Here is a 25,477-nt window from a genome sequence, read left to right as displayed (position 1 = left end):
GTCATCAAAGTCATTTTAGTGGCAGGTTATAGCAGTGCCAAAATGACTGGCAAAACGGATACTGAGCTGCACACGTGCGACTGGGGTGGGAGCCACGTGAGAGTGATGGCAAATGAGATTGTCGATGACGCACTCAGGAATCTTAGAGTCTGTGTTCTAGGGGATCAATAGAAATTATTTATAAAATTATTAATAGAAATTATAAGAGAATATTTGTTGTGTATAAAACCAAATACAAAGTCTTAGAGAGAAATCACGGGAAGCGCGTTGCGTCTGTGTTTCTTCTTCCCTGGCTTATTGCGTGTTTCCGTTGGCAGCTCCTGCTCATCTCCTTTTTCTGTCTCCTTGCATTTCACAAGGTGCAAGTGATTCTGAAGACCTCTCAGTCTAAAAAAGAAAGACAAGAGAGGTTGTACCTACAGCCTTTATGTTGCAGACGACGATAAAGTTTCAATATGTCCCATATCTATTTTTTGGAGCCTCTGTCCAGAACTCCTAGGACCCCATTTTGCCTGTTGCAGTAGGTTTTCTTCTAACAAATCTAGGAAGGGTGGAAAAGAGAGACTTCCAGAACGATGAAGAGTACTTTTCAGTTAGAAAAGCCGGAGTTTGAATGGGAGCATATCTTTTGCATATTAAGCCAGACTGTTGTATTCCTGATCCCTCAGCTGTAGAAAAAGAATACAAGTATAGAGGAGCAGGGTTCTGGAAGGGAAAAGAGGAGAAGATGCAAAGAATATGAATCTGTAGTTTCTGGAGATAAAGACTTAATCAAGCCTCATTGGAAGGTATTCCTTCTTGACCCAAACTCCAGAGCTGAATTACTATGTCCTTCCTGTAAGGTGAGGGGTGAAGGTATCGTGGGAGCCAATGTTGTTTATTCAACAGTTATACAATCCTCCTGCCAGATCTTGTACTAGGCATCAGAGAACCACAGACGATTGAAACATGCTTCTGACCTTAGTGAACTCTCAGCTGAGGGAGATGGAAGCAGACATGGACCATCAAAATGCGACATAGTAAGTTTGGTGATGAAGAAATGCACAGAGCAGGAGGGAAGTGTGGATAAAGGCACCTGACCCCTCGTGGCGTGGAGGGTGGGGGTGCTGGGGGAAGTTTTCTGGAAGGAGATACCGAGCTAAAGCTTCACAGATCAGTGGAAAAACACTGAGATCTGCAACGTTGTTTTCAGAATTTCTGTGGCTGGGTAGACCAAGGAGATGGGAGGGCTGGTGTTGGTGACGGAGCCAGGTGGACCAGGGTAGGAGTGGTCGGCACGGTGACTGGGTTAGTTCGACTTCCGAGACTCTCTGCACACAGCCCTATAGGGTGTTGGTTACGAGTACGGGCTGAGTTCACATCTGACATCTACTGCTTCTTAGTTTCCTCCTTGGGGCAAGGAGACACCACTAGTCTCTCGTGGTGTCGTAGGGAGGATTCAATGAGTTGATATAAGAAAAGGGCTCCGAGCAGCGCCTGGTGTATGTTAAGCATAAGTGCCAGCTGCCATTAGCAGGACTCTGAGGTTGTGATCCACAGGGTAATTCCTTGCAGCAGTGGTGACCGGGACCAGTGGCCCATGAGAAAGTGGCTTTCTAGAAACCATTGCCAAGAGTAGCTCTTCAGGAGTGAGCACGGGTCACACTGGTGTTTCCCAAGGGCCAAGTAGGGGAGGAACCTAACAGAATTACCTGGGGAGCATTTTCAAAACACACATGTCCAGGACGCACCCCGGAACTGCTGAACCGGTGGCTCCAGGGGTGAGCCCCAGGCGTGAGTGATGGGAAAAGCTTTCTCAGTGGTATATCCACTCAGGCCTCTGGCCCGAAGAGCATGGCTGGCCCTGCCTGACTTTGGGAGCACAACCCGCGAAGGGAATGCGTTTAGCAGAGAGGCACGCCAGGCGCCACATGCTGCTGGGTAGCTTTGCTGAAAACACAGAAGAGATCAAATTGTCTCTGCTTCCACTCTGCAATTCGATGCTCCAACGTGCAAATGTCAAGAGACAGGGAGAGACCAAAGGGAAAAGCACAGGCACAACAGAAGAGCTTTGCAAGCAGAGGGGTGAGGCCAGGGCCCCGGGCTTTAGAAGGTGGATTTAGCTAAAACAAGACGTGGTCTGAGGAGCTTTTCCAGAGCTCCGTGCTTCCTACATCAGCCACTCATGGAAGATACTGATGCAGGTGGACTCCGTGGAGGAGGGGACCCAGGATGAGGCTGACCAGGCCGGAATACATCTCCACATCTGGTACTGAAAGGGACTGGCCCACGTGGGTTTTTGCCAAGAAACTCTCTAGAGCAAGCTCATCGGCCACAGTGAACCTAAAGGAAGCTTCACGAAAGTAAAACATATTTACTAAACTATGAAACATAAAAAAGGAAAAGAAGTGACAGTTGTTACCTGTGTAGACTCTGAGAATTTCAAATGTCCCACAAGGAGAATCCTACAGTGTCACTTTCTATCTCCGGAGGGTTTGGTTCCTGTGGCTCCCCTCCTGGCTCTGGTCCTACAACGGGCTGGTGACAGTCTCTCCCCCAGCTCAGGTTGGCCCGTGTGCTACAGGGTTACAAGACATGCCCTGCCATTGAAGACCTTAGAAGCCATCAGGGGAGACGTAAAAAATAAGAAAGGCGACCCTTTACTGAGTTCCTGCTGAGTACTAGCCTCCAACCCTCATCCAGCCTCAAAAATGCATCTTCAGAGCACCCTGGCGTATCGATGGGAAGGAGGTGGCGGACTTCTGCCCTGTATTGGTAGGATAAGGGGCACACAGTCCTCTCTATAAAATCGTAGAAGGCTGAAGTTTTCTGAATGGCGCAGGGCCCCGTGTTTTTGTAAGTTCAGGTACGTAACTACAAAAATTATCAATTAACTACTTAAAAAATTTTTAAATTGTGGTAAAATATGCATAACATAAAATTTACTATCTTAACCATTTTTAAGGGTATGGTACAGTAGTATTAAGCTAATACACTTTGTTCTACAACCAATTAATTATGTTTAGAAGTAAGCAGCTATTAGTGATTTTCTCATTTATTTTTCAATTTTATTCCTTCTGTGCTTTTTAAACTCTAATCAAGTTCATCCATTTCTCTACCTATTTCTTTATGGATGATAGGTAATTTGCTAACTTCTTTCTCCCCTTTTCAGATTTAAATTCTTTTGTCGGCTTTGTTTTCAAAAACCTTCATAGTCTAACCTAATTATTTGACAGAGATGGTTAACAGTTCTTCTTTACCCTTAGAAGGCTTGTATTAAAAGGAACAGCTATGTGCCCAGCTTAAAAATCTTATGTATTTCTAGCCTCCTGTAATTGATAGGGGTAGCCAAGGAGATGTAAGAAGAAGTTTTTGGGTGGGGCTTCCAGGGAAACTCTTTAAAACAGGCTGACCAGACTGAGAGGTATGCCTTTTTCCCCTTGTTCCTTCTTCCTTCCTGCTGTGCGAAGCATAGATATGATGGCTGGTGCTATAGCAACCATCTTGCAATCATGAGGCTACTTTGCAGTTTTGAAGCTAAAGATGGTGAAGCAGGAAGAGAGAGGGAGTCTGAGGCCCTGAAGATGATGAAGCCATTGAAACAGCCCAGCACCAAATACCTCTGGACTCCTTTGACATAAAAGAAAACTAAACCTCTATCTTGTTTAAGCCACTGTTATTTGAATTTTCTGTCGTATGCAGCCAAACCCAATGCTAACAAACACAATCCCTCTAACCTAGATGGGCTGCTCTCCTCACCTTTGTGTGAGTGCTACATGCTTATTAGGATCCATGTCTTCACTCTTGCTGGTTGGCTGGCTTATAATGTTCTCCCTTCTGCCTTTGCCATCCTTCAAGGCTCACTTCCTCCGTGAAGCACTTTGGCTACTCCAACCTTCACTGCTCCCTGTCCTCTGAACTCCCAGGCTTTCACAGACTGCACAGTTGTGCAGGAGTCTATACCCCTGAGCCCTGGTCACTATTGGTCGTCCATGCAGGTCTATCTTCCCGACTCTAAAGTAAGCTACTGCAGCACTGGGCAAGGCCTCCCACTGCTTGTGTTCCTGATCTGGGTCATGGTTTTTCTCTAATCAGGAATTGCGTTTTCTTTTCATCTTGACCTCTAATAATCTTCTGTTTCTTCCTAGAGATATTGTAAAGGGCAGAAGTTTTTACCCTCTCCATAATATTGTACATAATCTACTTATTGCTTTTGATTTTTAAAAATTACAGAAGAAACACATACACATTGTAAAAAATAAATTCAACAACACAGTTATATGCAAATGCTAAGTGCAAAGGCTATTCACCAACGCGCCAGTTGCACTCCTCTCCCGGGAGGGAGCCGTATTCACAGCTTCTCCAGAGGCTTTCTAGATTGGCTACAATGCATTAGCAAACATATAGTGATCTATAAACGTTTTATTTTTTAAATAAAAATGGGCTCCTAGGAAACATACTGTTTGACAACTTGCTTTTCTCACTAGTAGTGTATTCTGGACATCTTTCGATATTGGTACCACACCAGAGCCACACTGCTATGTTTTAAACAACTACACAGTGTAGTTGTTCCATAATTTATCTAACCAAATAACCATATGAACAATAGATTGTCTCCAGTTTTTGCTGTTACAAACATGTTGCATTGAGTACAGTTGTGTATGGATCTTCACGCTCTTCCACATCTTTAGGGTAAATTCTTAGAAGTAGACTTACGTTTCCCTGAGTTCTGAGCTTTAAAAAAAATGATGTCTTTGATAATTTCTTTCACTCTCCTTTCTCTCTTCTCTGGAACTCTTTGGTGGGATGCTGAATATGTGAGATCAATCCTGGAAAACTTCTGTTTTGGATTTCTTACTTTCTATGAGTTTGCCTTTTCTTAAACTTTCTGGGCTATTTCCTCATCTTTATCTTCAAGCCTCTGTTAAAACTTTAAACTTTCCCGCTGTACGTCTTTAATTTCCGCCTGTATCTTTGTTTCCTCTGAGTGTTCCCTTTTCATAGCACTTTGTTCTCATGGATGGATACATTATTTTCTTTTATTCCTCTGGAGTACATTAATGAGAATGTATACCAAGTTTCCTTTTTTTATTCGCACTATCTCTTTTTTTCTATAGTTTAATTCTTAATTTCTATAGTTTAATTCTATAGCTTAATTTTGGACTCTGTCACGTTGTGGCTTTCCCATGACTGGTCGTCCGTATTTGGGGTGTATCCAGGTGTGAGTGGTGTTTGAAGCTGGCACGTTATTCCCGTGGTCTAGTGCAGGGGGTGGATGAGCTAGAGCCCGGGGGTCAGAGCCCGCCCACCACCTAGTTTTGTAAATAACAATTTTTGGGACACAGACAAGCTCCTTTCTTTCCATGTTATCCGTCACCGCTTTTGTACTACAATGGCACTGTTGAGTGGTAGTGACAGGGACCACAAGGCCCACAAAGTCTAAAATATTTACTATCTGGCCCTTTACAGCACGTTTGCTGACCTCTGGTCTGGAGGCAGAAGGCAGCATCTGCCGTAAGCTCTCTACTGGTGTCTCCCACTTCCATTGTAGCTGCCTCCTTTCCACGCTCCTCTCTCTCGTGTGGCTGAAATTATTTTTCAAAATGAAAAACAACTGATTATTTGCACTATAAAATAGTATCAGAGAGTGATAATTTAAGACACTTTATGGGGCCAGCCAGTGGTCCAGCGGTTGAGTGCGCGCGTTCTGCTGCAGTGGCCTCGGTTTGCCGGTTCGGATATCCGGTGCTGACATGGCACCACCGCTTGGCAAGCCATGCTGTGGTAGGCGTCCCACATACAAAGTAGAGGAAGATGGGCATGGATGTTAGCTCAGGGCCAGTCTTCCTCAGAAAAAAGAGGAGGAATGGCAGATGTTAGCTCAGGGCTAATCTTCCTCAAAAAAAAAAAAAAAGACATTTTATTTTATGGAAGAGAATTAACTGCCTTTCATGGCCGGGCTCTGGGTAGGACACTTTATTTTTTAAAAATAAGAGTTAAAGACAAGTTATTTTTAAACTCTGCATTTTTTTTCCGGATCTTTCAATTTCCGTCTATATCTGATGGATAATTCTTAAGTCTCTTCATCTGCGCTGGAGTCTCAGCGCCTCTGAGCTTACCTGCCCTGAATATGTCCTTAGAGTGCTGAAGAAAAAGCTCTGCCAAACTATCCATCTTCAGGGGACGGTGGGAACGCGGACTTTCCAGAATTGAAAACAGCAGCAGCGAGAACAGTTCCTGTGCATTGCACTTAGCATTGACTATTCAGGTATTTTGAATTGGATTCAGAAATTGCAGCCTATTTAACTTAGGCTATTAAAGAAATTCTTTGATCCTTTAGTGGAAAGATTCCAAACTTAGTTCTCGGATTATATGTTATGACAATCAAATGGGTCTGACTGAATTTTAAAAAGCTGAGTTAAAATATTTTTATATTAGTTTTTTGGGGGAGAGGGAAACTGATTCATACCAATTTTATTTATAGATTTTCCTGTCTTTTCCCTTCCTCTGACTGCCCTTTGTAAATGGAAAAACAGGATCTTGATTCTCTTTAATGAGTAATAGCTACCCAAAGCTATATGTGCATTTTGAGGCTTCCAAATGATGTCACGTGCAGAGCACTGAGGCTCCCTCCTCACCGTCCATGTCACCAGAAGTCTTAAACATAATTACACTCATGTGACAGTTGCACACACAGTATCTGCCACCTGTAATACCAGTGATGGGTTGTTTCTCCCTAATTAAAATCATGTTCGTATCTCAATTATCAGCTCTGTTTTTCTTAAGGTCTTTTTATTGTGTAACTCTGAAAACCTGCCCGGGCTGGTATATAAGACCTTCACGGAGGGCTCAGCAGGTGTTCGCAGACTGGAGAAAGGCTAGTGAGTTGTTCTGCCCCACACCCCACACCTGAGCACTCTGCCGTGCTCTTGGAGATAAAATTGCTGGCTGATGGGAGGTTTCTAGACACGTGAATTTGGGGCATTATCCAGACGCCCTGCCTTATACAGTTGTGCCCTAGAGATCAAAAAGGGTCCTTAGAGTTGGTTTAAAATCTAAATGAACCACAACTTGAGGACAACTGGAGCCATCTTGGCAAGGAAAAAACCCAAACAAATCAGTGATGCAAATAAGCAATCACTTTCTGAGATAAAGACTGTTTCAGATCCCGGGGAAAACCTCGGCTGTTCCTTGAGTAGATCAAGAATAGGATTTTATTGACCCTTCACAAATCAAAATGGTCAGGCTTTCTTGAAGGTCAGGGGAATAGCAACAAAAATTAGTTTCCTAGAAAGGTTGGTTTGGGAGGTTTAGAAAAGAGCAGAGTAACAGATCATCTGTGTAGCTGTGGATCAGCTGAGAAATAGGAACCAGAAAATATGCCTGAGCTACAGTCTACATACTTCCCAAACTGGCCTTGCATTCCGAGGCTCTGGGAAGGGTGGGCCCCTCTTTATTCAAAAAGAAATACAAAGAAGGGTCTCTAGATGGTATGAATCTCTAAAGACTGGCTCTGGAGGGGGAATAAATTTCTAATGGCAGGATTTTAGGGCCTCAGGAATAAGCTGAAGAAGAATGGCTGTTTGTCAACGGAGCATTCCCAGGGTTCCTCAGATCACGCACGTGGGCAGTGCTGAACTCTATACCGCCGGCTCCGCTCTAGAGGCAATTCATGTCTTCCCAAATATCTTCCTGTTATTCATGTGAGTATCAATATGCAAATACCAGCCACAATAGGCTTCACGTGCTTTCTGAAAAATACCTGGGACTGAAACGGAACCTGAGCACACAGCCACGTTATGAATTTCGTGGACCCTTGGCACTTTCGCCTTATGGGTCCCTTCCTCCATAAAAAATAAAAAAAAATAACTACATTATACTACTCCATGGTTAGAAAGACAAATATCCTAATATTACCTATTGAAACGTTTTCTTTGACCTAAAGTTCATCTCTTTTCTTCTAATTTTAAGAGAAATTAAAACATTTCCTTGGCCCCTGAAAGCACTGTGGGCCCCGGGCTCTCAGTCTGCGGTGTCTAGAGGAGAAGCCAGCTTATTTGACAGGCTGTGCCTTTCCTTATGGAAGACCTCACCCTTAAAACTGGCTGCAAATGGCCTATTCTTTTCTTAAAAGATTGCAAAATATATTTTGTGCATAGCTGGTGCACAATAAATATTGACTAAAAATATTCAAGGGTGTCAAGACTTCTTTTGTAGCAATATGAATATTTCTCTACTTTCTGCTCCTAATGTCTGTTTCGGATCTCTCTTATTTTGCTTCTCAGAGCGTGGTCCACAGACGGGCAGCACTGGCACCACCTGGAACTCCTCAGGCATGCAGAGCATCAGCCTCCACTGGACACTGAGTCAGAATTTGCATTTTGATGCCTCTCCAGGTGATTCACACGCACAGGACACTGAAGCACGTTGGCCCGCAATTTAAATAGGATTGTTCATCACTAGTAGAAGTGGATCCCTTGACCTCAGATAATTGAGGGCTGTCTCTTGTGCTTCTCCAGGAGCAATAATTTTAGTTCCCAACTTTGTCAGACCATTGGAATCACCTGGGAGAGATTTAAAAAAAAATCCCATCCCCAGGAGATTCTGAAATAATTGGTCTGGGGTGGGATTGTGGGCAGCAAGGCTGTTGGGTATTTTGTTTGTTTGTTTGTTTTGGTGAGGAAGATTGGCCCTGAGCTAACATCTGTTGCCAATCTTCCTCTATTTTGTATGTGGGACACCGCCACAGCATGGCTTGATGCGTGGTGTGTAGGTGCGTGCCCGGGATCCGAAATCAGGAACCCCAGGCCACCACAGTGGAGCCTGCAAACTTAACCACCACATCACTTGGCCAGCCCCTGTTATTTTCTTTTTAAAGCTTCCCAGGTGATACTAATGTGCAGACAGAATGAGAACTGTGGGCATTTGCCCACAAGATTTGTGCCCTGGTTTCCATCATGCTGGCCTCTTTTCTCTCTGTTCCTTGACCTTCTCAGCCTGAGCAGCCAAGGGTACAATCCTCCGAGTTTCTCACCTTGGAGTCTGACACGCTCTATTAATTATCTCAAAGCTCTGAAGTGTTCTAATATATCCATACTCTGAAATATTAATTGCCACAATTTCCTTCATCCTTAGAGGAAGGGGATTAATGTGTCCCATAATCCCCTTCAGTCATTCAATCCTCTTAATGACAGTAGATACTATTCTTATGTCCATTTTACAGATGGGGAAATGCAGGCTTAGAAGGTTGAATCTTCCCAAGGTCATCCTATTCCTAATTCTGAAACTTGTCCCCCATCCCCACCCCCCCACCCCAGCCCCACCTAAATCTATCATCTTCTAGTATCATGCTTTTATTTAGGAAACACTGGTAATTTCCTAACTCAGATGGCCAAACATTAGATTCATAATTATTCAATCTTTGAGAATTATTGGCAAAGGAAATAGAATGAAGAGCAGGAAAGAATTAGGCAGATAATAGAATTCGGAGCAGTTATAATCCATTCAAGAAAAGTTAGAAAATTGTGATATACATTTTCATTCCTGCGTAACTGACGTGACACCTCACTTAAAAAACAAATACTAAATACTCCAGAGCTGGGGTCTCTACCAACATCACATACTCCAGAGGCGCCCTGTGTAAGGCTTGAGAAATTACTTGGGTAACAGTCTTTGTCCTTGAAATGACAAGTTGAAGAGAGGATAAGAACCTGTAAGGTCCAGCATGTGACAGCGAATATAATCAGGTGCTAGATTGTGCGGTAAGAGGTTTCAGCTTTGTCAAAGTCCAGAGGCTGGCGGGGACCAGGACGGCAAAGGCAGGATTTATGGAGGAGGTCTGTCTGCAGTGAAGTCTGTAAGGATGCAGACTAAACAACTAGAAAAGACAGCCGACCTGGGACACTGGCGTAATACTCACCAGGAGGTAAGAATTTTCCCAACCGAATTACGAACCCGATTTCCTGCTGGCTGACTGTCCTTGTCCGGGGACTGAGAATGCGTAGTCTTTGACTTCTAAATCTACGCTGTCCCAGCCAAGCTCAGCACTATCTCAGTGTCCCGAGTGACCTCTATCTGGAGCACCAAAATCAATCAGATCCTGAGGGTTATTTACACAACCAAGAACTCCCTGCCTCAGACATTCAGGCTTCTTTGAAGGCTGCTCGAGTACACTTTGCTTAAAATCAGAACCTAGAGAAGTTGAAAGCCTCGTACTTATTTAAACATTGGTCAAGCACAGTGCTTGCGAGCAAGCAGGAAAGCTGCAGACAGCATGGTTAGACCCCTGGCTGGGGAGGGTCCACAGCCACGGGTTCTGCTCGTCTGTTTTGTCTTACTGGGGAAGGAGTTTTGGGGTAACTTCTTACAATACTTGTTCCACCTCTCCCGTTTTCTTATTTTTTTCTATCTACATATCTGACAGAATTAATGAAGAAAAAGGTGTGGGCAGGAAGAAAGAAAATAAAATACACAGACTCAATCCTAGTGATGTGGGAACGGAGAGTAACAACAAAGGCGGCTAACGCATCAAGGGTTTTGCTCATCAGAGTTTGGAAACCATTTTTGTCTGGTGTGTTGATTCAGTGGATCTCCGGTAGACATTTTAGGGTTGGAACTATTTTTTATTTTTGAGAATATTATTGTTTTTATTTTTATTTTGAGTACCTTGAAGTCCTGGCAATGGGCAGGGACTTTTTTTCTTTAAATGACCGTGCCTGAGGCCAGGCCTTGGGTTCCCAGCTGTGTGCAGTGGCGGAAGCTGGGGTCGCAGCATGGGTCAGGGTTCAGTGCCAATTTGGGGCCCCGTTATTAAGGCAGAACGCGGACCTTCGCCTTGGAACAGAGCTGAGGACTTCAGCCCCAGGACGGCGGTTTCTTGCTCTCTTCTTTGGTCCAGCCTCAGGCGCTCCATCAGCAAGGTGGACTGGGCAAAGTGAGGACGGGAAGGGAGGTGGAAGCGGCCAGGGCCGGAGAGGTGATGGGGACAGCTGCTGGGGAGGCGAGCTCCTTTCTGGCCCTCGGGCTACACCCCTGTCCTGGTTTTGGGGTGGCAGGTCTTCGCAGGAAAGACAAAGCGGAGACTCAGGGTAATTGCAAGAAAAGTCAAATCGGTAATTTGGCTGTTAAAGCTGCTGCCAGGGTCTGGAGTGTGTTTTCTGAAGGCCTGGGCGAGGGAGAGGCTTCTCGGCTTGGGGCCGTGGTCCGCGCTAACTGGACAAGCGCGGCGGGTGGAAGAGAGCCGCTCTCGCAGGTTTGGGGCGCGAACAGGTTGTTTGCGCGCCAACCTGTGAACGACGCTGCCTTCCAGGGAGCCACCTGCGGCGGAGCGCGGCTCGAGGCTCCGGGCCAGGCGCTCGGCCTCGGAAGGACAGGGCGTCTGCCGCCTTGTCAGGCACACGGGGGCCCTGTTAGGTCCGCAGGTGGGCGGCTTTGGGAGGAGGACAGCCTGGGCCTCCCCCGAGCCCCGCACAGCCCCTTCCTCGGGCGGCGCCCGGGCGAGGCCGCGGGCCCCAGGGCGCAACCCGGCCTCCTCCGGGGCCCGGCGCCCGGTGCCGGGAGTCGGGGCGAGCCGGCCGCCCGCGGAGGGAGGGGAGCGAGGGGCGGGCGGGCGGGCGCCTCGGGTTTCCTCCCGGAGCCGCCGGCGGGCGGGCCATGTGATGCGGCCGGGAGGGGCCGGGAGGGGCCGGCGCGGAGCCAGCGGCAGCCGGCAGGCGCGCAGGAGGGCGGCCCCGCCGCGGCGCAGCCCTGGGGCCCGAGCGCCGCCCCGCCCGCCTGCCGGGCGTTGGCAGCTGCGGGAGAGCCGTCCCGGCTCCGGGCGGCCGGGCAGGGGGGCCGCGCCTCGCTGGGCTGGAGGCTGCGGGGCCACGGCCGCAGGTGAGTGCTCTCGGGGGCTCTGCGCCCGCGTCGCCCCGCAGCCCGGGGGGGACAGTGCGGCTGCCTCCCGGGGTGCGCGCTCGCCGAGCTCCTCTCGCCGGTCCCGGGGCCGCGCGGCCCGCAGAGCTGGAGAGGGTGCCGGGCGGGCCCGGCGGCGAGAGGGAGGGCGCCCCTCCCGCTCCCCGGGGACGGCAACAAGTGCACGCGGCTGCGCTGCCTGGCGCGGCGGCAGCTGCGGGGCGCACCGAGGAGGCGGCGGCCGCCGCTTCGGCGACCCGGGATGGGCGCGTGGAAGCACCCTCCCACCGCGCCGCTCTTGCGGGGAGAAGGGAGAGCCTGCAGAACTGAGATCTCCGCTCTCCGTCGGTGCCTCGGCTCCGGGGTGAGGGTGCGTGGCGCGGCCGGGTCACTGGAGAGCTGACCAAGCGCGAGCTCTGGACGGGAGCGCTAATGTTTCTTTCGTGCGCAAACATTTGCTGTGTTTCGAAAGGCATCTATAGATATCTCGGTTGGCGGTCAAAATTCTGTCGGAATTCCTTATGCTTATTTTATGGCTTTGTTTGCTCCTTGAATAGCGGGGGGGTGGGTGATGGTACCCCAACCTTCCTGTGTTTGGAGTTCCCACGTGTGATAAGGATGCCTGTGCTGGGCCAAGACGCCATCCTCACCTGTGGAGGGCTGTGTGGGAGCTGGGCGCTCAGGCCGCCTTGGAAACCCAGCTCCGGTTTCCCGGACACCAGTTAGATTTTCAGGAGAGAATCCATCTCCCTGCCTAGGAGGCCAGGCGTCCCCTCTATTGGTTACTGCCGGGTGGGTGGAGGAAAGGCAGCGACATCTGTGTGTGCACCTTCTCCCTCTTTGACCCCTGCCTGGGTCTCCCCAAATCTCCGCAGGCCCAGGGTCATGGAGGTGTACCACCAGGCCGCGCCGCTTGGGTAAGAAAGGTGAAAAACGTTTGGAAAGAATCCATCCTTTGGGGTCCCGGGTTTTCTGAAGCTTTGTCGTCTTGTGTTCCTAGGCCCTGAAGCTGTCGGGGGAAGCACAGTCCTATTTTCACAAAAACGAAATCAAAGACCTGTCCTTGTTGGTTCTGCAGGTTGCTCTTTGCACAGGAGAATCCAAGCGGAGTGATAATAATGTCACCGGGGAGGTTTCTGTATGTCTGTCCTGGGTTTTTATAGACACGTTCTTCAGGCACACGAGTATCTGCCTAATCTTGCTTGATGGCCAAGCTAACCCCTTTGGAGTATTTACAGAAAAAGAAATGAATACTGCAAAAGCCTTCAGAATTTTTTAATACAACTTAGTATTTCAATGTAATGTTGTGATGTGGGTTTTCTATGTGATTATTGTGGTCATGAACTTTGGTCAAATAGGAATTTGGATATCTTCAGACCTCATAGTTTGTAGTTGGGGAAACTGAGGCACAGAGCCAGCTATTGGGTGTGTGACTCAGATGAATGCCCTGGCTAATGGGAGAACTGAGAACAGAGAATCCGTGTCTGTCCTGCTTTTGACTGTGTTTTCTTCCTTATCAAAACCACAGAACCTGGCCGGCCAAGAACAGGTTATGTAACAGGTGTGTCGTTAGGCTTGCCTTTGAAGCACCTGTCCTGCCCTTTAAGCAGTTTAGAAACACTTAAGGGGAAAGAGGAAAATGGCAGTTGGTAACTAAGGCTCTGTGTTATTTTATCAGAGGCCACAGTTGAGTTTCACACCTTTTTAAAATCACATGAATACTGTAGAAGAATCTGGAATATTCTCTTGTGCTCTTATAAGAAGCTACTCTTGTGGCTAAAACTTAAATTGGGCAGGAATTTCAGGTGAGCTCTGATACATGACCTCCTTTAATACATGCCATGTGAGAAAAGGAAATGTTCTAAGCAAGTATTAACAAATAGTGGGATATAATACTACTTTTATATTGAGTGTTCTATACAAAATTGGCAACCACTATTTTGGTACTTAAGCTCTAACTTCAAGTCCTGTCAGAGTTTTTGACCAAGTGCTGACTCCCCAGAAAAAAGATTAATGATATAAATGTTGGAAAATGCTTTATGCTTGGGGCCTGGCTAGGATGGTACTGCACAGAGCCCAGATTGCTTTCAAACCCCTAGGCTGACTGTAATTTTATTAGACTTTAATTTACTGATCAGATATGAGAGATCTGGTTTATGTAGGTCTTGTCTAATTACATTTGTATTTATGTTGATTTAGTGGAACAGAGAAGCTATGGGATATTTTTTCCCTGTGACTTTAAATAAGGTTTGTTATGAAGTGGTGGGTTAAGCTGGGGAACTCCTATTGAGAGTTCTAAATTAAAAAGTGTTGTATTTGAGATGCACCAAATTCAGGGAATTTTGCCCTGTTAGAGTTGTACTGTAAACATTATGCCACCCTGTAGGGCTTGAGTCCAGATCCCTTACCTGGACAAAGCTGGACTTAGAGATATTTTCTTGCTTAAGCAGGGCAGGTCAGGTCCTATACCACGGAGCATTTTGCCCCGATTGGGTGAGATTCTGTCACTTTCCAGCCTCTCTAATCCTTCATTCTTTTGTTGTTGTTCTGGTATTAAAAAGTGCTCAAAAGCTCAGAGCAGCGTCATTCTGCTGTTCCCCTGTTTTGACAGCCTCTCTCATGCTCCTCTCCGTATTTTCTTCCTTTATGGTCACTGAACACATATCTGTTGGGGGCCTCCCATGTGCCTGGCGCTGGTCTTTGCTTTACTTCTCTGGACTGTGGATTTCGTGTCTAAGGCATTCTCTTTCTGGCTTTAGAGTTTTTACGTTTTGTTGCATTTGCACAGTGGGCTTCTGCACACTCGAGGCTGGGACATCTGGCTGGTAAATAAGTCACGGAGCTTTGACGGTGGATCTTCTCGGTTGACTGTGATTTTTCTCTTGAAATTTGATCTTAGGCACAATTGTAACTTATTTCTACCATCATTGCTCCTGGACTTCTTCTCCTGAATAACCAAGATAATGAGATCTGACATTTTTAATATGAGGGAAAGTGAAAAAATAATCGAATATTGGGCGTTTGTTCTGGTGCTCTTGGTTTCGAACACATCAAAAATGTGTTTTTATTCATTTTCAGAGGTGTTTTCTCTTAATCTCTTCCTAAATTTATTAATTTGAGGTTTGATTTCTGTGGAAAGTTACTGTGAAAGTAATGTTTCTCCAATAGCAGAAGAGCCCCTCTTGTACCCGCGAGTGGGGCCAGCACAGGTGGAGGTGGGCAGCGATGCCTTCACTGGCTTCACCAGTGCATCCGGAAGAGACCCTCCTCAGCCCCGCCCTCACGTACGTCCTCCCTGTTTCCAGGGGCAGGCTTTGAGTGGTGGGCGCATGAGCATTTTGCCCTTTAAAAAATGTTTAAAATGTTAATATGCCTTATTTCCTTCATAAATACATCCTCTTGACTTAATCAACAGATGGTGAAGATGTTGCGCATATCAATGAAATTTATGGTTGAGCTCTTAAATTCATCATTGGACACTAGCGGCCATGCCCTTGTGCTGAAGGCTTGCTCTTGCTCTTCTGTCGCTTATAACTCAAAGGAATTATCTTTCCTGGACTCTAATAGGCTGGTTAAGAGTGGGGACACTGGAGCCAGACTGTCTCGCTGGAAGCCCTGGCTCTGAGTGCCTCTCTCTACCTGAGGTTTACCATTGTGACCTGCCCCCTCCGGTCCTTGTGAGGAGTCAATGAATTAATTTACAGAGAGCCCTTCTGGAAGCCTGGCAGACAGTAAGTGCCAGAAAATGCCGGTGGTTCTGTCTATAACAAATGGAAAATAGACAAAGGGTGGCAGCTTTAGCAGGCTATCCAGGTTGCAGGAGGCGGTGAGATGTCAGTGTGACCTCGGGAAAGCACCGAGGCTGGGAGTCCGAGGCAGCGATGGAGACCGCCTGTGACACCCAGCTGTGTAACCTGGGGCGAGTATGACCCTCTCTGGGTCTCAATTTCCTTATCTGGTGAAATGGAAAGGAGTGGATTGGTGGTCGCTAAAGACCTGCCAGTTCTAACATTCTATACATTCATGAAATTTGAAAGGGGGAGGACATATGTCAGCTCAGCCTTTCCTGTCTTGGGCAGCGCTGCCAGCAGTGTCCCATCCGCAGGGTCAGGACAATGCTGGCAGAGGCAGGCTGGAAGCATTTGGAAGGACCATGAACTTACTGTTGCCTCACCTTGATCAGCAGACAGTCATTGGGTTGAAATGACTTGGAGTTATCTTTCTGGACTTAGTCCAGACAGATTTCAGACCTGAAAGGCTGCCCTGCGCCCTGTCTCCTGAGGAGCTCCCATGTGGAAGAGGGGGTGTGTGGCTCTGGGAAGATGCAGACAAGTGGGCTGATTGTTTCTGAATTTCATGATAAAAACTTCCACACTGATTTGCAGGAAGACGTCAGCATTGGCCTTCGCAGGGATGCTGTAAACTAGGACTTGGAGCAAAGGAGCTCTCCTTAGGGATTGTAAGCATTGGTGAAGATCCGGAGGTTTTCCTTCCACTGGACGGTTCAGGCAAAGTTGCTCTGGGGCAAATTTCTGTCTTTTCCCCTAATGACCCTTGTTTATTATCTGCATTGTCACCTGGTTCTTTGTCAACTGTTTCTCCTTTTCTTTTTCCATCAATCTCCTGGTTTGCTGTAGGACCAGGCATTAGAGTTTCAGGTGGTAGGGGGTGCTCAGTGATTCATGAGATTATGGGTTGTTTGCACCCCTAACCCGGGATTCCAAGTTCAGTGGAATCGCCTGGGTTCAGAATCTCCCAAGGGGTCCTGATGTCATTTTTTGAGAAGGTAATACAGCTGATTTTGTGGCGACTTCCCTAACCTTGAGGGGTCTCTGGCACTCTGCATCTGGAAGCATCCAGGGAAGGGTGATGCCTGCCTTTCTCGTGATATTGCTTTTATGCCACCGGCTGTCCCATCCCCTGCTGCCTCCCTTGTGAACCCTCCACTTCCGTTAGCCGGGACCAGTAAGTGCCTGTGGAACATGCCAAGTGCTTCCTCACCTCTTTGACTTTGTTCGAGGCAGGCCCTTTGCCTCTAGCTAAAGTCTATGGCGGTCCTGGCAGCAGGCTCAAACTACCTTCTCTCTGAATCCTTTGACCAACTAAGTAGCAACTGAGCTCTTTCCTTTCTGAACTCCTGTTATCCTATTGCTGGTACCTCGCATATATCACTTGCCATCTGCCCCTGATTCATTGTATGCTCCTGTGTGTAAGTCTCAACTTTCCAACCTGACCTTAAGTCCACTGATGGCAGGGACCCTGATTTAAGCAACTTTGTAGGTGCTCAAAGCAGAATATATATATGTTGGTTGGTTGATTATTTTTGTTAACTGTTGTGTCAGCAAGTCCAGGGTTACTGCGTCCCTGCAGAGGCTAATGGTGATGTTTTCCTGCATATCAGATGTGGGTTGTATTGGAAAATATTGGGATGCAGGGGAGGGAAGGTGACTGTGTCTCGGGAAGTTAGACGGCTCGTCCTTCTCATTTGTAAATAGGACACTCCCAGAACTCCGTTAGGAAACTGTACACTCTGTCTGGGGCAACGGGTGAAAATTCTTGGTTAGAATCGGGTCTTAGGAAGTTTTTCTCTAGTTTCTAGTAAATGCACAGTGCCCCCTTGCATGCCTCTGAGTAGCTGACCATTTGGATACTGTCCTTGAATCCTTTCAGTGATGGGGACTAATAGCCATAAAGATATCCCAGGCTATCTTTGGTTTTTTTCCCTTCAACTTTATTGACAAATAGTTGTATGTACTTGAGGTTTACAATGTGGTGGTTTAATATACATGTATGTTATGGAATGATTGCCAAGATCAGATAATGAACACATCCATCACCTCACAGGGTTAACTGTTTTTTTGTGTGTGTGTGTGTGTGGTGAGAACACGTAAGATCTACTCCTAGAAACTTTCGAGTATACAGGACCATATTGTAAACTATAGTCACCATGCTGTACGTTAGATCCTCCTCAGAATTTGTATTTATAGGTCAAAAGGTAACAGACTTTTAGTTGTATCTCCCCATTTCCTCATTCTCCCAGCTGCTGGCAACCACCATTTTATTGTTTCTATGAAATTGGCTTTTGTTTTTTTTTAAGACATCACGTTACTGATATCATACAACATACAGTATTTGTCTTTCTCTGGCTTATTTTACTTAGCAAGCATAATGCCCTCCAGGTTCATCCATGTTGTTGCAAAAGGCAAGATTTCCTTTTTTATGGCTGAATAATATTCCATTGTGTACATGTACCACATTTTCTTTGTTCATCTGTTGAGGGACAGTTAGGTTGTTTCTGTGTCTTGGCTATTGCGTATAATGCTGCAATGAACATGGGATTGTAGATACCTCTTTGAGATAGTGATTTCGTCTTGTTAGGATATATAACCAGAAGTGGGATAGCTGGATCATATGGCAGTTCTATTCTTAATTTTTTGAGGAACTCCATACTGTTTTCCATAATGGCTGCGCCAATTTACATTCCCACCAGCAGCACACCAGGATTCCCTTTTGTCTACATCTTCACCAGCATTTATGTCTTGTTTTTTGAGACTAGCCATTGTGACAGGTGTGAGGCGATATCTCATCGTAGTTTTGATTTGTATTTCCCTGATTAGTGATGTTGAGCACCTTTTCATGTACTTGTTGGCCATCTGTATGTCATCTTTGTTAAAATGTCTATTCAAGTCCTCTGCCCATTTTTAAAGTCAGATTGTTTGTTTTTTTGCTATTGAGTTGTATGAGTTCCTTATATTTTGCAGAGTAACCCCTTATCAGATAGATGGTTTGCAAATATTTTCTCCCATTCTGTAGGTTGCCTTTTTATTTTGTTTTGCTATGCAGAAGCCTTTTAGTTTGACGTGGTCTTACTTGTCAATTTTTGTTTTTGTTGCTTGTGCTTTTGGTGTCATATTGAAATATCGTCACCAAGACCAAAGTGGAGGGGCTTCTCCCCAATGTTTTTTTCTAGGAGCTTTATGGTTTTGGGTCTTACCTCTAAGTCCTTAACCCTTTTTGAGTAAATTTTTGTGGGTGATGCGAGATAGGGGTCCAGTTTTATTCGTTTGCATATGGATATTGAGTTTTCCCAGCACCATTTATTGAAGAGACTGTCTTTTCTCCACTGACTACTTTTGGCTCATCTGGCAAATATCAGTTGACCATGTATGCATGGGATTATTTCTGGGCTTTTGATTCTGTTCCATTGGTCTGTTTGTTTGTTTTTTGGTAAGGAAGATTCACCCTGAGCTAACATCTGTTGCCAATCTTCCTCCTCTTTTGCTTGAGGAAGATTAGCCCTGAGTTAACATCCATGCCAGTCTTCCTCTACTTTATATGTGGGTCGCCACCACAGCATGGCTGACAAGTGGAGTAGGTCTGCGCCTGGATTCTGAACCTGTAAACCCGGGCCACCGACGTAGAGCATGCAGACCCCTAACCACTTGGCTGTGGGGCTGGCCCTGGTCTGTTTGTTTTTTTATGCCAGGAACATACTGTTTTGACTACTGTAGCTTTGTAATATAGGTTGAAATCAGAAAGCATGATGTCTCCAGCCTTGTTCTTCTTAAGATTGCTTTGGCTATTTAGAATCTTTTGTGGTTCCATACAAATTTTGGGATAGTTTTTTCTATTTCTGTGAAGGATGTCGGTGGAATTTTGACAAGGATTATGTTGAATCTGTAGAAGGCATTGTGTAGTATGGACATTTTGACAATATTAACTCTTTGATTCATGAACATGGACATCTTTCCATTTATATTTTCAGTTTCTTTCGTCAATGTCTTACAGTGTTTGGTGTATAAATCTTTCGCTTCCTTGGTTAAACTTATTTCTATGTATTCAGTGCTAATGTAAATGGGATTTTTTGTTTGTTCGTTTCTTCAGATAGTTCATTAATGTATAGAAGTGCAACAGATTTTGTATGTTTTATATCCTGCAACTTTACTGAGTTTAAGTCTAACAGTTTTTGAGTGGAGTCCTTAGGATTTTCTATATATGTGATAATGTGGAGCCAGCCTGATGGCCTAGCAGTTACAGTTTGGCACGCTCCACTGCGGTGGCCCCGGGCTTGGTTCCCGAGCACAGAACCACACCAGTTGTCTGTCAGGGTGGCCCAAGTAGAAGAACCAGAAGAACTTACAACTATGCACAACTGTGTACTGGGGCTTTGGTTGGGGGGAGGGGAAGAAGAAGAAAAAAGGAGGAAGATTGGCAACAGGTGTTAGCTTAGGACGAATCTTCCCCTGCAAAAAAAAAAAAATCATGTCATCTGCAAACAGAAAACTTTACTACTTCCTTTTCTATTTGGATGTCTTCTGTATTTTTCTTCTTGCCTAATTGCTGTGGCTAGGACTGCCAGTACTATGTTGAATAGGAGTGGTGAGAGTGGGCATCCTTGTCTTGTTCTGGATGTTGGAGGAGAAAACTTTCAACCTTTTTTTTTTTTTTTTAAAAAACAACGATTGGCACCTGTGCTAACATCTGTTGCCAATCTTTTTTTTTTTTTTTCTCCTTCTCCCCAAAGCCCTCCAGTACATAGTTGTATATTGTAGTTCTGATCCTTCTGGTTGTGGCATGTGGTATGCCACCTCAGCATGGCCTGATGGGCAGTGCCATGTCTGCACCCAGGATCTGAACCAGCGAAACCCTGGGCTGCTGAAGCAGAGCATGTGAACTTAACCACTCGGCCATGGGGCTGGCCCCTAGGTTTTAACCTTTTGCCCTTGAGTATGATGTGGGTTTGTCATGTATGACCTTTATTATGTCGAGGTATATTTGCCCTATACCCAATTTGTTGAGCTTTTATCATGAAAGGATGTGGAATTTTGTCAAATGCTTTTTCTGCATCTAATGAGGGGATCATGGTTTTTGTCTTCCATTCTGTGAATTTGCTGTATCACATTTATTAACGTGTGTGTGTATTTTTTCTTGATGTGGGTGTTTATTGCCGTAAGCCTCCTTTGAACTGCTTTTGCCGCACCTCATAAATTTTGGTATGTTGTATTTCCATTTGTTTGATTCAAGATATATTTTGATTTCTCTTTTGAATTCTTCTTTAACCCATTGGTTGTTCAGGAGTGTGTTAATTTCCACATATTTGTGATTTCCCCCCCCCCCCCCCCCCCCCCCCCAGTTTTCTCCCTGTTATTGATTTCTAGTTTTATACCATTGTGGTTGGAAAACATACTTGATATGACTTCAGCCTTCTTAAATTTATTAAGACTAGTTTTGTGACCTAATGTCTGATCCATCCTGGAGAATGTTCTGTGTGTGCTTGAGAAGAATATGTATTCTGCTACTGCTGGTTGGAAGGTTTTGTGTTGTTTGTTAGGTCCATTTGGCCTACAGTGTAGTTCAAGTCCATTATTTCCTTATTGATTTTTCTGTCTGGATGATCTATCCATTCTTGGAAGTGGGTTATTGAAATCCCCTATTATTGCATTGCTGTCTATTTCTGCCTTCAGTTCTGTTAATAACTGTTTAATATATTTAGGTGCTCTGATATTGGGTGCACATATAATTATTATATCCTCTTGATGAATTAACCTTTTTAACATCATAGAATGAGCTTATTTGTCTCATGACAGCTTTTGACTTATTTTGTCTTATACGTATAGCCACCCCTGTTCTCTTTTAGTGTCCATTTGCATGGAATATCTTTTTCTGTCCTTTGACTTTTAGCCTGTGAATATCCTTAGAAATTGAGTCTCTTATGGGTAATGTATAGTTGGGCCTTGTTTTTTAAATCCATTCAGCCTCTCTTCTTCTTTTAACTTAAACCATTTACATTTAGAGTAATTTAGGATAGTTATTGCTGAGATAAGGAGGAACCATGACATTTTAACTGTTTTCTGATTGTTTTGTAGATCCTTCATTCCTTTCTTCCTCTCTTGCTGTCCTCCTCTGTGAATTGATGAGGCTTCTTGGGATTCTCCTACTGTCCTTTTCCCTGTGGGACAGATTCCCTCTGAGGGAATGCTTCTTGGCATCCAGCTGCTCTGGGCTTGGCGATGGCTGATGCAGGTAAGATGCTCCCTCTGTTTTTCTGTGCGGCCATCCCCAGTTTTCAAGCTCCATGGGGTTTCTGCTGCTGCCTTGTCGTCATGCAGAGCTTTCCCACAGCTATCTTTGTTGGTTTGTAGTTGTCTGTTGTTGTCGTTTTTGTGAGGGGATGAATGTTGGGACCTCTTAGTCCTCCGCCTTGCTGACATCACCTCCCCCCCCCCCCCCCCAGTTTATCTTTGGAAAGCTTGGACTGTTAAAGTTAATATGGGGGACAATTGTTTGTATCACAGCTCTGCTGCTTGGGGGCCGTTCTGAACAATTCTCTCTCATGACAGTCCCTTACATTTTTGAAAATTGGTTGCATATTCTACCTTCAAGCCTTCTTTTATTTAAGCTGGAAAAGAAAAGTCTGTCTCTTCAGCCCATGTTAAGTGATGTGGTTTTTGAATCTTCTCACCACCCTGAATACTGAACATATTCCAATTTGCTATATTTTCCTTAAAGCATAGTACCTCTCCATGCCATCTGACACGGGCCGCAGTAGAACCATTCCCAGTCTTGCTGGAACCCCCTTGTTCCAGGGAAGCAGTGAAGCTTCATGGTTAAGATTACCAGCTGCAAATCAGAGACTTGAGGAAACTCACAGCTCCGCTCCTTTCTACCTTGTCTTCTAAGTCACCTAAACTCTTAGCATCAGTTATACCTGTTTCTCTCATAGGTTTGTTATAAGGGCTCACTAAGATAGTCGATGTCAAATGTTTAGCACAGAACCTGGGATAGAATAATTTCTCAAACAAGGGCGTTCCAACTCTGGTACTTCTAAGTGGAGTCATTGACTCTCAATGTTCAGTCATCTCAGAATCACCAAGTTTGTTTTTACACATGTTCTCTGGAGCGCCATCTCCTCATTCATGGGCTCATGCAGTTGGTTTCTTAGTCCCATGAATAGACCTTAATATTTATCTCAAACTTATTTTCCTGTATGTGACCATTTGTTCTGGCTTTTCAAAGTCTTTTAGATTGTTTATGAACCTGTCATTCACTGTCCTATTTTTTCCCCAGGTTTTCCATAAGCTTAATACGCATTTCTTTAATGCCTTAAGGAAACAATAAAACTATTATCCAGGCTGAGGTCTCAGGCAGAGCAGTTTGTGTCTATACAAACTTCACCTCTGATGTTTACCAATTTCAGGTAGAGTTGTTCAACTAATTACTCTTATTTGTACTAGCATCTCATTCTTCATCTTCCATCTTGTCATAAGGATATATACTATGTCCAACAAATCTACTGTATCTACTATATGGAGTTACCAGTGTAGGAACCACGTAATGGAATGGGGTTATTCTCAAGTGACTTCTTTTTGGAGAATCCTCACGGCTCCAGGTAGCCACTGCTGCTTCCTCAGGCACTCAGATGTCACCCCTCTAATAATCTGCTCTAGGATCTGGTTTAGGATCAGCATGAAGCTCCTTCTGTCTATAGTTTGTAGAATCTGCCTTTCTGAAAGTTCGAATGCCCTGCGCCTGTCTCCTGTATTTGAATCCTGTCATTCTCCATAGTTCCTGGTAGATTATGGTTAGGAAATCTCACAGGAGTCTTCCTAGCCTGGCCTGTCCACAGCCTGGAACTTATTCAGAGCAGCCTGATGCTTTCTTATGATGAACTTTCCCACTTACAGATGTTTGTTCTGCCCTCTTCAACTGCAAAATCACTCCCCTCCAAGAGGAGCAAAATTTCAGTGGGCGCTGAGTTCTCCTTCCCACCTTATCATCGGTCCACACTGTATCACCAGTCCTATTTATCCCTTCCTTTATCATTCTGACTTAAAAATAAGTTGAAATAAAAAGCCTGTCCTTAGTTTTTTTTGGCAACCTCAGGTCATTTGGGATTTTAATCTATCTGACATAATTCTTAAGAGCGTGACAGCATGATTATGAGAAAAAGAGGCAGGGAGGAGGATAAAAACAAAGCCATTCATTTTGTTATTTGTACGAGTGGAAAAACAGCATAAAGCTGTGGACTGGGAGGCCTGGCTGCGGTCTGCAGCTCATTGAGCGTAATGATCTCTATGTATCTCCATAGAATCTGTATCCTTTCCAAAAGGGAGGTCTCTGGTGTTATTTCTGTGAACTGTGATTTCTTCAGATAGCAACTGCATTGACTGTTAACGTTTGGTGGAGGTAGAATTTGGATGGGTGTGGTGGGGGAATTAAGGCCCAGGGTTGTCATTCTATGGAAAGTGTAATCTATCTCCCTTTTGTTAAAAACAAAACAAAACAAAAAAATCACCTTTATGTGTAAGGAGTAGCTCATCTAACTCTTCAGCCTTGCCTGTCTTGGAGCTGTCAGCTTTACAACTTCTCAGAGTTCTCAGGGGCTGATTTCTGGAAGTTCCTTTTGTACCAGTTCCCACAGCCTCTCAGACTCAGCGAGTTTCCTGCTGGCCACACCCCATTCTTGGAGGCGAGAGACAGCACAAATCCATTACCAATGTTTTAATAGGTTTTTAATTGATGGATTCTTAGAGGAATCAAATAGAAGTATTTCTCTTAAATGGTATGTTTCTTGTCACATTGTTACATAAAATAATTGCGTATTGTTTCTTCTCCTGTTCGATCATCAGAACTATTGATAACCTGCTATTGAATATGGAACAGTGTCAAGAAATTTTAAAGTCTCAGCTATGGGAATTCGAATTATTCCTTGATGTTTATTTAGAAAGGTTCCAGTTTGGACAGAAATTGTTTATGAGACAAAGATCTCATGTCCTTTGTTTTTTTTTTTTTTTTTAGCCTTCTTAGAAAAATATTTTGAAATCTTATGTAAGAAGATGTAAGAAATCTATTTCACATAGATTAGGTTGTTTTGCAACGAAACAATCTGGGTTATCTTCATAGCTACAGAAAGTCTCAAATTAGCTTTTCACTTGGCTTCCTTGTTTTACAAAAATGGGAATTTTTGCTAGGGAAAATTCAACTTTACCACAACCAGTCTAAGGAAAGTCTCATCTCTATGGGAATGCCAAGTGTGGTTTGGATATTGGAGGATGTGCCTTTTTGCAAATTGATATGACATGTGCCTGTCTCCCGTTTGAGTCCCTCTGTCATTCTCCACAGGTCCTGATGGATTATGGTTGGAAAAGCAGGTTTCCTGGGCTCTTTGGGCATTAAAGTAGAATAAGCTTTTCTTTTTCCTTTCTCCTTTGTAGTAGGAGCTTTATCTTCACCGGCTGCTATGGCGTCTTTGTGGAGAAGCAGCAGCAGCAATTAGAAGTTGACAGGATGTCTGGAGTTAAATGCATTTAAGAACAATCTTTTTAGTGGGTGTTGGACGTGATTTGCTGGTGTTTGTCCATTCGTTTTAAGTTTGGTAGTAGACTGTGTGCAAGAGAAAGTTGTTTTTTTCTTTTTTTCCAAAAAGACTTAATTTGACTTTGACAAAGGCTGGACCAAAAGCAGAATTTGGGTTGAAATCTTAGCACTGCCACTGACATCCTGGCTGGGTTGTGTCACCTCTCCGGGTCCTGGTGGCCTCATTTGAAACTTGAGGGGCTGGCCAAGTCCTACTCCACGGTGCATCCCATCTCTCCTCTTGTGTTTC

The 25,477-nt window shown here is 44.9% G+C and overlaps 2 protein-coding genes across 5 annotated transcripts in view; one reads left to right on the top strand and one right to left on the bottom strand.

Annotated features, from left to right (window-relative positions):
* Positions 1–9,815: 9,815 nt before the first annotated feature.
* ARHGEF28 (Rho guanine nucleotide exchange factor 28) overlaps positions 9,816–25,477 on the top strand; it is a 272,749-nt gene continuing 257,087 nt past the window's right edge. The window contains exons 1-2 of one of the 4 annotated variants that reach the window (XM_046665596.1): positions 9,816–9,904; positions 21,738–21,894. In XM_046665596.1, coding sequence (XP_046521552.1) covers positions 21,882–21,894 — 13 coding nt within the window. In that variant the 5' untranslated portion in view covers positions 9,816–9,904; positions 21,738–21,881. Of the gene's footprint in view, positions 9,905–11,656; positions 11,854–12,119; positions 12,236–21,737; positions 21,895–25,477 lie in introns of those variants that run through there. The other 3 variants (XM_046665599.1, XM_046665597.1, XM_046665598.1) reach the window with 3 other exon arrangements.
* Positions 11,003–12,758, bottom strand: LOC124242656 (translation initiation factor IF-2-like). The gene is made up of 2 exons (XM_046667819.1): positions 12,701–12,758; positions 11,003–12,168 (listed from the first exon to the last, which is right to left on the bottom strand). The coding sequence occupies exons 1-2, from the start codon at positions 12,756–12,758 to the stop codon at positions 11,003–11,005; spliced, it is 1,224 nt and encodes a 407-aa protein (XP_046523775.1).

The sequence above is a fragment of the Equus quagga genome, chromosome 7 (genome assembly GCF_021613505.1).
Source record: "Equus quagga isolate Etosha38 chromosome 7, UCLA_HA_Equagga_1.0, whole genome shotgun sequence".
NCBI classification, from domain to species: domain Eukaryota; kingdom Metazoa; phylum Chordata; class Mammalia; order Perissodactyla; family Equidae; genus Equus; species Equus quagga.
This window is presented reverse-complemented; position numbering and strand designations above follow the sequence as displayed.

What these genes read in the sequence shown, in the direction of transcription:
- LOC124242656 (XM_046667819.1), bottom strand. Translation starts at nt 12,758, where the DNA reads ATGACCCTGGGCCTGCGGAGATTTGGGGAGACCCAGGCAGGGGTCAAA. An exon ending in AGGGGTCAAAGAGGGAGAAG is followed by an intron (nt 12,169 to 12,700) that starts GTGCACACACAG and finishes TCTCCCCGCAAG; the next exon opens with AGCGGCGCGGTGGGAGGGTG.